General features: G+C 41.0%; 1 protein-coding gene across 2 annotated transcripts in view; it reads left to right on the forward strand.

Annotated features, from left to right (window-relative positions):
• Window positions 1-12,146, forward strand: part of Dtnbp1 (dystrobrevin binding protein 1) — a 122,365-nt gene that overhangs the window by 58,066 nt on the left and 52,153 nt on the right. For both annotated transcript variants that reach the window (XM_059263109.1, XM_059263110.1), the window contains exon 7: window positions 7,375-7,397. In XM_059263109.1, the coding sequence (XP_059119092.1) occupies window positions 7,375-7,397 (23 nt within the window). The remainder of the gene's footprint in view (window positions 1-7,374; window positions 7,398-12,146) is intronic.

The raw sequence follows: 12,146 nt of genomic DNA on the forward strand, positions 1-12,146 counted from the left end.
GCCTGTGAATCTAGAATCTTATCATCTTATTACTTTTATGCTGAATTTACCCCAAAAGATATACATATATAAAGTTAATTTATATTAATAGTGGTGTGATATATAAGACTTTAGCACAGTTTTTACAATGAATTAGCTATTTTTCAAGGGTTATTGTTTTATAAATAGTGTCAGAATGTCTTGTTGGGTAGGTTCTGTGTGTGTAATAAATTACCTACCATCAAGGATTCTAAGATACTCTTGAGAGATTTTACTTTAAGCTGGGAAGAAATCACCTTTTCTTTTCTACTCGGTGTCATCCTACCTTCTGGTCCATCAGCCACCAACCCTCTGTGCTGTAAGGGGACATGTTTTCAGATGATACTACATGCTGGTAGACTCCAGCATGTAGTCTGGAAGGTGGAGATGAATGGTTGGTGGTTCTTACTCAGAGAGGTGTGGTGAGAATCTTCCTGGAACAAGTGGTTACTGTAGGTTCTGTACACCTGCCATGACAAAGGGATCCTTCTAATTTTGTCCTGCCGATGAGAAAGAAAAACAAATAGCCCTCACCTCAAAGAGATTAAGAGATAGTTTATTCTGGAGCCTGGAAACATGCAGTGTAGTTACCCCAGGCTTCATGTTCCCCTGTGGAAGCAGTTTCATAGAGTTGTATAATAGCAGAACAAAGAAAGCCATAAATCAATGCAATTTTAAAATATGGTGAGTACATCAGAGAGACGGTCACAGCAAGATCGGAGAACTCTCTCCTACAGGCTTCAGAAGGTGTCTGATGACACACTTAGCATTGAGTTAGTGGAAGCTAGGGGGCTGCTAAGTTAATAAATTCCAAAAGGTTTTTTTATCTTGTAGTCACGGGATATTAGTTCACACACAGAGGCGGACAAAAAGTGGCTATTCAGGTGACTAAAACTAGTTCAAGATGAGGTTATTAGGCTCTGGACCCAGCTAATTAATTCCACACTCAGCTCCACACTACTGCAATCAGCCAGTCAGTTTTTGCAAACACTGTTCTTCCCAGGAATCCTGTTTGTAGTCCTATAAAAAAAAGACCGCTGATCGTAGCTTTGAAAAATGTTCCTAAACATTTTCAGTGAATTTTACAAGTCATCCTTTTGAGTGTGATATTTTATGTTAGCTTATTATCATGGATTGTCCTAGGAGCAGGCAGGTTAGTATTTAAAGAGTTCTTTCATCCGTGAGGTTATTGTCTTTGTGGAGGCGTTTGTCCACTGGCTCCATCCTCTTAAGTTTGCATCTATGAGTCTGATTTAGTTGATTTCTATATATACTGCTTATAACACTTTACAGATATATTTATTAATGTGGTACTTTGTTTTTTATTTTGTTTTGTTTTTTGTTTTTGTTTTTTATTTTGCCCTCAGCTTAATTCCTGTAGGGAAATGTTTAAATGTCTTTTTTACCCTTTGGAAATACTAGCTTTTGAATTTCATGTTATTTTTAGTTTCAGGGTTTACTATACTAAATTTTAAAAAGACATTTTTCTGAATTCATTAAGGTTTATAATATAACACAATCCAAAGGAAAGCTTTTCAGTTCTGTTTACTTAATCATCTGAAAATAATATGACTGCCCAGATACCTCTTTCTGCATAGAACATGAAGATACTGCTACTGAGCCCATTATCATCATAGTGAATATGGTGGTGTGCAGGCAGGTGCAGGTTGAGGGCTACATCCTGATCTGTAGTCAGGAAGAAAGAACTGGGCCTGGCATGGACTTTTAAAACCTCAAAGCCCACCGCCAGTGACATACTTCCTCCAACAAGGCCACACCTCATAATCCTTGTAATCCTTTCAAATAGTTCAACTATATAAGCCTATGGGGGCCAATTCAGACCTCCACAGGTAGGCCAGGCTGCTGTCTTGGGTGGTACTTATTGGAGACGTGTACTGCTGTTCTGGACTGAAGACCATTCTGGGTTGCTGATTGCCAGTGGAACTACTGTAATTGCAAGGCCACTAATTTGGAAGCCTTTTGTTTTTTATTTTATTCCAGGTCCTCTGGAATGTTCTGCTGTACTATAGTTCAGCCAGGCCTTCCTTCTCCCCTTTCGTTTCTCCCCTTTCCTTCCTCTCCTCTCTTTTCTTTCTTTCTTTTTTTTTTTTTTTTTTTGGTCTTTTGAGACAGGGTTTCTCTGTGTAGTTTTGGTGTCTGTCCTGGATCTCGCTCTGTAGCCCAGGTTGGCCTCGAACTCACAGAGATTCGCCTGCCTCTGCCTCCCTCCTAAACCCCCCACCCCCGAAGGCTGGGATTAAAGGTGTGCACCACCGCTGCCCAGCTTCTTTCTTTTTTTTTAATAGTTTAAACCATAGCCAGACTAGCCTTGAACTCATAGCAGTCCTCCTGCTTCAGACTCTTCTTGGTGCTGGGATTATAGATATTAGTTCAGCTATCTTTTGACTTGTTTTTAGATGAGCCTGCTGGTCTTGAAAGATTCAAGTCCCTGTATAGAAGTGCAGCTGATTATACTGTCACTTTTCTCATTTTTGTGAAATCCAGAATGCCCCTAAGAGAAAGGTTTCACAGGAAAATTTAAAAGCAGTAGCCAGTTTAGCTTTCTTTTTCCGGAAGGTCTGGGTAACAGAGCAGTCAGTATTGGTGGATGCACTTCAGGAATGCTGTTAAAAAGCCTTTTGTGATAGTCTGTGCTTCTCCCTCCTGTGAACCAGGTTAGGTCACTGACGTTGTTAAGTCACTGACAATATCCTCAGGAGGAAACTGGGTCAGTCTTACAAACACTGCTGGGTCTTCTCAGGACTTAGCAGTATATGTCTTAATTGGTAGAAGTCAGGTATCTTGAGAAATCAGGTATCAAGAGAAATCTTGAGGTCATGGATCTTTTTTTAAAGTAGTACAAGCACTTTATTCAAAACAAAGCAATTAGAACAGATCAGATGGCCAGGAGTGACAGCAGTCCACAGGTTACTGAAAAGTCCTGATTATTTATTTTTTATTTATTTTTCTATTATCAGCTTGATACAGTATAAATTCTTATCCTAATAGTGAAATGTTTGATTGAGGCTCGCCCAGTAATTGAGTAAAACCAAAATTTATTATAAGCCACAGTCATCCTAGGGTCCCCCATGCTATATAGCGTCTCTGGTTCTGTGGGTTGCAGTCTGATTGTTCTTTGCTTTATATCTAGTATCCACTTATGAGTGAGTACATACCATGTTTGTCCTTCTGAGTTTGGGTTACCTCACTCAGGATGATATTTTCTAGTTCCATCCATTTGCCTGCAAATTTCATGCTGTCATTGTTTTTCTCTGCTGAGTAGTACTCCATTGTGTGTATGTTCCACATTTTCTTAATCCATTCTTCAGTTGACAGGCATCTAGGTTGTTTCCAGGTTCTGGTTATTACAAATAGTGCTGCTATGAACATAGTTGAGCATGTGTCTTTGTGGTATGACTGAGCATTCCTTGGGTATATGCCCAAGAGTGGTATGGCTGGGTCTTGAGGTAGATTGACTCCCAATTTTCTGAGAAACCGCTATACTGATTTCCACAGTGGTTGTACAAGTTTGCATTCCCACCAACAGTGGAGGAGTATTCCCTTTGCTCTGCATCCTCTCCAACATAGATTGTCATTAGTGTTTTTGATCATAGCCATTCTGATGGTGTAAGGTGGTATCTCAAAGTCATTTTGATTTTCATTTCTCTGATGAGGTCATGGATCTTAGTTAAGACCGTGGATGATGATGATGAAGGCAATGACGACCATGATGATAATAATGTTGATGATTTTAAGATAGGTCCTTGCTGTGTGGCCTAGGCTAGACTCAAACTCTTGATCCTCCTTTCCTAACCTCCTGAATGCAAGGACTATAGGTTTTTACCACCACACCCAGATAGACCTGGAATTCTTAGGAAAACTTTGCAGTCTTCCTGAGGTATGAAAAAAACCAGTGTGTGTGTGTGTCTGTGTGTCTGTGCCTGTCTTGTTGGGAATTGAACCCAGAGCCTTGTACATGTTAGATGTTCTACCACTGAGTCACATCTTTTATTCTGTTTATTTATTTGTTTGTTTATGTGTGCACACTTGTGTGTTCATGCACACAGATATATGCACATGCCGCAGCATGGGTGTGGGAGTCAGAGGAAAAGTTGTGGGAGTCAGTTCTCTTCTTCCATCAAGTGTGTTTCAGAGGTCAGGTCAGAACTCAGGTCATCAGGCTTGGCAGCAAGCCATCTTGCCAGCCCAGTGTAGGAAATTCTTTTAACATTACTTTAGGTTTTATTTTTGTCTAGGGAATGCAAGCCACTTGGACCCATTTCCTGAACTTTCAGATGGCTTTCCCTTATAAGAAAACTGTTTATCTCCCCTATCCTCCCAGAGAAGAAAGACAGATCAGGCAGTTACTGGATTGTGAATGTTGAGACAATATAATATGGAAAGAATCTAGCTATGGGGAGGGCAGGGGTGTGCCACACCAGTTTTACCATCCTGTGTATGAGAGACGTCTTGAATTTTAGCTTTTAATGGTGAATCTTTTAAAAAACTATTTTAGAATATTGCTTCTCCATCTTCTGAATGCTAGGTAGAATGACTCCCATTCTTGTAGTTGGAGTTTTCTCCAGTCCTGCTCAGATCCGCAGCCACTCAGACCCAAATAGACACACAAACGCTTATATTATTTAAACTGTTTGGCCTAATGGCTCAGGCTCCTTGCTATCTTATATCTTAAAGTAACCCATTTCTATTAATCTGTAAGTTGCCACGTGGCTTGTGACTTACTGGTACCTTACATCTTGCTTTTCATGGTGGCGGTGGTTGGCAACGTCTCCTGACTCAGCCTTCTACCTCCCAGAATTCTCCTCTCTCCTTATCCTACCTACACTATACTTCCTGCCTGGCTACTAGCCAATCAGCATTTTATTTATCAATCAACCAGAGTAACACTTTCACAGCATCCCCAGCACTTCCCCTTTTCTTTTTTTCAAAAGGGAAGCTTTTAGCTTTAACATAGTAAAATTACATATAACAAAATAATTATCAAGCAAGAATTACAGTTACACATTCTAGGACTGGAGGTGTGTGTAGGTCAGTGGTAGAGGGTTTCGTAGCATCCCTACTTGGGGCTAATGTTCATCAGGAATGTTCTGTATAAAAGTCCTTGTGATTCTCTAAATCATCTCTAGTAAAGATCATGTCACTGTGTCAGTGTTTGTGGTTTCCAGGCTGTTTTAAACTTGAAAGGGCAGATGTATTAGAAAGTGTCAAACAGATCTTTATAAGTGATGGAGTCCGTTTTACACTGATTTGGGTCTCACAAAGAACAGATAAAACCCAGGAGTGCAGTACCCATGGCTGTGCATGCAGTGCTTCTGTGTGTACCTTGTTGCACAAATATTCTCTTGAGTTTGATAAGTGACCTCATGCCAGCCAGCCCTTCTGTGAAGAGCTTACCCTCTCAGAGGGACTGTACTGTTTGACAAACACTTTGCTAGCTTGTGAATGCAAGTCTGCCCCTCTTCCAACCCAGGGTGCTTTTGGTGCAAAGATGGATCCTCTTGGTCCTACAAGGCCAGTGAGCATGTTGTACCTGTTTCTCAGAACCCCCAGGCACCACCAAGGAGCTGGTTTCCGATGCAAGCACATAAGGGTCCTTTTATTGTCAGATTCAACCTGGGCCACAGCATGGCAGATGGAGGGAAATGCGGCAGCAGTGGCGGGCCCAGGGGTAGAGAGTTTTTCTACAGAAAAAGTGCAAGCTGGGAATTACATGCTTTGGCAATGTGGGATTGAGTAGAAAGAATATGGGGCAAGGTGATTTTTTGAAACTATTGGTCTAGACTTTAGGCGTGAAAACACATTTGAAACCATTGGGTTAGAGGTTTTAGTGGGGAACCACAACCCCCTGAACAGGATTATCTGGGCTGCTCAGCAGGATTATCTAGATATCTTCAAGGGCCATAAACCACAGACAGAATGTCTGCAGGAGCATACTGCCCTGTATCCTTTAGAGTTGTCATGGCACATTCCTGAGGTCCTTCCTGGAACTGAGTACAGCAGGTGGTCTGAGATGGTGGCCCTTCCCCTAAGATGGAGTCTGTATTGCCTTCACAAGCAGCATTGTAATTAGGAGCTTGGGGTGTTGAGTTGAATTTAGAACATTTTTTTTAAATTATTTTATTTTCTGGAGCTGAGGACCGAACCCAGGGCCTTGCACTTGCTGGGCAAGTGCTCTACCACTGAGCTAAATCCCCAACCCCGAGTTCTGAACATTTTTAGTAAGACCTAGAGTGTAAACAACAGATGGTCTTATATTCCAGGATAGCTAGTCTTTACTAAAGAAACTTCTTCAAGGTTTCATTTTTATTAATATTGATACAGAGAAAAACATATAATTACAAATTATAAGAGTAAACTGGAATGTAACTTGATGTGGCTTCTTTGAAACAAAGTGTTGCGTTTATGTAGCATTGACTGTTTCTTCCACTGTGTGCTGCCCCAGGAAACTATGCATGTTAGCATCCATAATTGACATTGACATTCAGCAAACCAGAAGATGCCTAGAGGTGTGTGGCTCTTCCGGGGCAGTGTGAGCTCTGAATGTCATTCCTTTATATTGTTTTCTCACTTTTCTTCTTTGCTACTAAATGGGGAAATAACTACTGCGGTATTCTGGAAAGTTTTTAAAGACCTTAGAAATCTATTGTTTAATATTTATCAAAATTGCCTTTAATCTCAGCACTTGGGAGGCAGAGGCAGGTGAATCTCTGTGAGTTCAAGGCCAGCCTGGTCTACAAAATGAGTTCCAGGACAGGCTCCAAACCTACACAGAGAAACCCTGTCTCAAAAAAACAAAAAAACAAAACATTTATCAAAATTATAATAAGTGATTTTCTAAATTGTTTCTGTGTGAGATGGAACGCATATGGCATTGAATGTTCTCTGTATTCCTTTTTTTTAAGATTTATTTATTTATTATACATAAATTATACATACAGTGTTCTGCCTGCATGTATGTCTGCAGGCTAGAAGAGGGCACCAGATCTCGGTACAGATGGTTGTGAGCCACCATGTGGTTGCTGGGAATTGAACTCAGGACCTCTGGAAGAGCAGCCAGTGCTCTTAACCACTAAGCCCGTTCTCTGTATTCTTAAATTTTGTTTTTGTAGCTTAAATTTTAGTAGAGTTTTTGAGCCATTAGATGGTAAAAACAGAAATTAAAGTCATTACTTCAGTCTCATTGTGCTGATATTTTCAATGACGTATAGTTGACATGTAAATATCCTAAGCTATTCTGTGTATTTTATGCAAATAAACTGTTATTATAATGCAAGAGCAATTTTCCATGGGAAGGAATTGTTTCAAATTTCTCTATTCTTTTCTCTATTCTTACAGGAAGGAGCTTGAAGCCTTCAAAGGTAATTCTGTGTTTAATTCTTCACTTTATGGTAGTTGAGGGTTGATCTTGCCAGATGTTCTACCTTGGTGATAAGGAAAAGAACTAATTCCCTTTCTTTTAAACAAGAGTTTATGTTAAAAAGCAGAAGTTAAGCTGGGCAATAGTTGGGCATACCTTTAGCCCCAGCACTCGGGGAGGCAGAGGCAGGTGGATCTCTGTGAGTTTGAGGCCAGCCTGATCTACAGAGTGAGTTTCAGGACAGCCAGGGCTACCTGTCACAAGCGCGCCCTGCCTCCCCCCCCCCCCAAAAAAAAGCAGAAGTTTGCATAATACTATCTGTGTAAGTTTTATTTATCACGAGTTTGAAATTCTGGTTTAACTAGAGCACAGGTCCAAGTGAGGCTCTGTGCTCAGTGGTGTGAGAAGGTGGAGTGCTGACTCCAGGCTGTTGAGGCTTAGGGCTTCAGAAACTGGTTTCTGCTGTTCAGAGTGTGTCTGAGTCACAAGAAGAGGAGATGGCAAGGAAGCTCAGGATATGCCTGATAGTCCCATGAACTTCCCAGAAGTCTGCCTTGTCAGAGCTGGTCCTGTTCTGTGACTTTAATTAGTCTTCTGATTTTGGGCTTGGTTGTTCCATCTGCAAAATTAAAGAATTTGATGAAACATATTCTGAGATTCTGAAGAGCAAAACAGTGTTACTTTCTATTTTAAAGGAGCTTTTGAAGGAGCCACAGAGAGTCATTTTTGGCCATGTTGCCCTATACTTGGTCATATTAGTTACTTTCTTGTTCCTGTGCTAAAGTGCCTTGACTAAGGTACTTTATAGAATGAAGGGATTATTTGGTTCCAGAGCGAGAGTACATAATGGCAGAGGAGTCTGGAACAGGAAGCTGAGAGGTCACTTTTTTTTTTTTAAATTAGGCCGAGGTTATAAGTCATTTAGTTTTCTTTCTTTTTTTAAAGATTATTTATTTATTATGTGTACAGTGTTCTGTCTGAATGTATGCCTGCATGCCAGAAGAGGACACCAGACCTCATTACAGATGGTTATGAGAAACCATGTGGTTGCTGGGAATTGAACTCAGGACCTCTGGAAGAGCAGCCAGTGCTCTTAACCACTGAACCATCTCTCCAGCCCAAGAGGTCACATTTTTTTTTTTTTTTTTTTTTTTTTGGTTTTTCGAGACAGGGTTTCTCTGTGTAGCTTTGCGCCTTTCCTGGGACTCACTTGGTAGCCCAGGCTGGCCTCGAACTCACAGAGATCCGCCTGGCTCTGCCTCCCGAGTGCTGGGATTAAAGGTGTGCGCCACCACCGCCCGGCAAGAGGTCACATTTTTAACCATAGACGTGTGGGTTGATGTTAGGAACTCTCAAGGCCTGCCCTTAGTGATGTACTTCCTTCAACAAGGCTGTATCTCCCCAAACCTTCACAAACATTGTCACCAACTGGGAACTAAGTTGTTCAAATGCCTGAAGCCATGGAAGACAGTCCTGAGCAAACCACCACACTGGTCATGGAGAAACCCACCCACAGACGTCCTTCCAGGATGCCCCTTTCAGTTGGTCTTCACTAATTCCCTAGAAACTGCTCTTCCTAGAGACTCTTAGCAAGAGAGAAAAGAAGTAAATCAATGGTCGACTGTTTCTCTGTGCTCTGTTGCATGCTTGTTAGTCCTCATGTGAGTTTGCCTTGCCTTTAGGTTACTGAATGAGTAAAGTTTTCCAGTATGTTTATGGTTAGTATTGCCTGTGTGTCTTACCTGTTAGGATGTTTCAGAAAAATGACTATTCTTCCAGACAAAGGTCATAAAGGTGTATTCCTCCTGTGGCTGCACTGAACAGACTCTTTTGTCTAAGTTTCTGTTCAACTCACTACCATGACCAAGTTCATGGCCCCTTGTGGAAGGTAATAATAGTACATGACCATGTGATAGCATGTATTGTCGTGCTCTCCTTGCTCTTGTTTAAGTGGGATCCCCGATTTATGGGTATTATTTTTCACCAGTTGTTTGAAATAAGATTTGAAATCTTTATAAAATGGTACTTTGCCTCTTGTTGTGACCGACCAGTTTAGCATTTCTTACATAACATTAAGAGCTGGAAAAGCCCAATCAAGTTAATAGCAGAAGACAGGCAGGACACATGTTACATAAAGTGTCAGTTCCATTTGCATTTTCCTACTGAAGCTCCTGTTTACTGTATCGTTCTAAGACCAGCTGTCTGCAAAAGGTTAGCTAAGACTGCACATTACTTGATAGAATAATTCAGTTTAGGCGGAAATATCTTGTTCATACACACATTAATTTTGTACAACATATACAGTACACCAGATCTATCTGCAGAACAAGTACTAAACAGTAGAGAAAGGACAGAACTTTTTTCAGAGCTGGGGTCTCTTACTAAGGACTAAACAAAGGGCCTCATGCATGATAGAAAAGTGCTGTCCTTCTGAGCTCCACCCTGTCCCCTTTTAATTGTCTTTTTAATTTTTTAAATTATTTTTAATTGTTTATTTTAAGACAGCTTCACTAAATTAGGTAGGCTGCCTCAAAATTTATGTGCCTTCTGTCTCAGAAGCTGGAATGATAGGCGTATGCCACCATATCCAATAAAAATAGGATTACATTTAATTTTATGGATGATAGTGTCTTACTATTGTTATGCCCAGATCTCAGGGAACCCCCAAAAGAGCACCATGGAGACCAAATCACGTATGTACAAGCAAAGAGCCCTAATTTTCAAGCTTGGAGCTTGGGCTCTCTGTCCAATGCAGCAGAGAGCCTGGAGCCCAGGCAGGGTGAGGTTTTTATCACAGCAGAGGTTGAGGTGAGGGGATTTCCAGGGTTCAGGACCCTGATTGGCTAACATTTGTCTAGGGGTATAGGGAATGTTGAATGTCACGTATTTCCCCTAAGATGCAGGCCTCCCTGGGTGGGGTCAGCTTATGGCTTTTCCTGGGTCCAGTGTTTCCTGCCAGAAGCTGTGTCTGGGCTTCTAAGCCTGTCTTGGCAGCTGTGTAGTCAAGCTGTTTTGCTCCTACCCACCCACCCACACACATTATATACATATTGGCTGGCCTAGAACTTGCTGAGTAGACCAGGCTGGCTATGAATTCACAGAGATCCATCTACCTCTACCTCCTCAATGATGGAATTAAAGGCATTTGCCAGCATACCTGTCCTTCAAAGGATCAAACTCAGGTATTTAGGTTTATTTTATTTTTTTATGAAAGAATATTTTACCAGCATGGATGTATGTGCATCATGTGTATATAGTGCCCTCAGAGGTCAGAAGAGAAGGTATTGGGTCCTCTGGAACTGGAGTTACAGAAGGTACTGTGAGCTACCATGTGGCTGATAAACTCAGGTCCTCTGTAAGAGCAGCAAGTGCTCTGAACTGCCAAGCCATCCCTTCAGCCCCTAATTTTAAAAGTAGGTTTGTTATGCCCAGATCACAGGGACCCCCAAAAGACCACCATGGAGACCAAATTCCGAATGTAAAAGCAAAGAACCTTTTATTTCAAGCTCCTGAGCTTGGTCCCTCTGTCTGTCTGACACAGCAGTGAGAACAGAGAGCCCTGAGCTCAGGTGGGGCAGAGTTTTTATCATAGCAGAGGTTGGGGTGAGGGGATTTCCAGGGTCCAGGACCCTGATTGGCTGACAATTGTCTAGGGGTATCTGTAAAACAAAAATAGGTGTGTGCTAGACTCAAGGACATCCGGCCACCTTATCTAATGGTTGGGATGTTTGGGATGTCAGGTACTTCCTCACCCCTGGGTAGATTCCCTGGGTGGTATCAGCTTAAGGCTTTTCCTGGATCTGGGTGTTGACTGCCAGTAAGCCTGTCACAGAAGCTGTGTCTAGGCCTCTAAGCCTGTCATGGCTGCTGTGTGGTCAAGATATTTTGGGGCCCCTTCACAGGTTATTATCCCATATATGAATTTGAAAAATTACTGTTAAGTCTAAAAATGTATCACTGGAAAGGAACAGAAATTTAGGGTTGGAGGGTTGGGGATTTAACTCAGTGGTACAGTGCTTGCTAAGGCCCTGGGTTCGGTCCTCAGTTCCAGAAAATAAATAAATAAATAAATAAATAAATAAATAAATAACAATCATTTAAAAAAAAAGAAATTTAGGGTTGGATATTCCTGTCTCACTGTTTAATTCTTGACTTAACATGATTTTAATATATTACGTTTACCTTTTAACTTCCAGCTTAAGTCCTTTGGCAAAGCAACCACTAGTCTTTTTCACTGGAAAACATACCACCTAATACCCATAGCTTGTTGAATGCTTAGAGGAGGCCATTGGCCACTCCCCCAGATACCTGTTTCCGTAAGTAGAACTGAATACTTAGCCAGGAAGAGTCAGCTCACAAAGCCGCCTCTGCTCTGTATGCACTACACGCTCAAATACTAGATAAAAACAGAACCTCGCTGTTAAGGACAATTGTAATCAATTAGGATTGCAACCCTTTGGAAAACTTAACATAGTTAATGAGCTTTTCAGTTTTGGCATAAATAGTATAGTCAAAAATTAGATTTGGGGAAAGGGGTTCTGTTGTATCATACATGTATATTTCTGCTGTGTTTTTTAAAATAAGACTGAAGTTTTCATCCAGTGCAGTGTGGGTAGCTTACTCAAGAATTTTCAGTCAGACTATGCTTAATGAGTATATGATTAAAACTGTAATTATGTTTTAAATTAAAATATTTGCATATATATTTTAATAGATTTCTTTATTAACTTCCTTTTAAAAAATTAAATGA

This window comes from Peromyscus eremicus, chromosome 5 (genome assembly GCF_949786415.1).
Source record: "Peromyscus eremicus chromosome 5, PerEre_H2_v1, whole genome shotgun sequence".
NCBI classification, from domain to species: Eukaryota; Metazoa; Chordata; class Mammalia; order Rodentia; family Cricetidae; genus Peromyscus; species Peromyscus eremicus.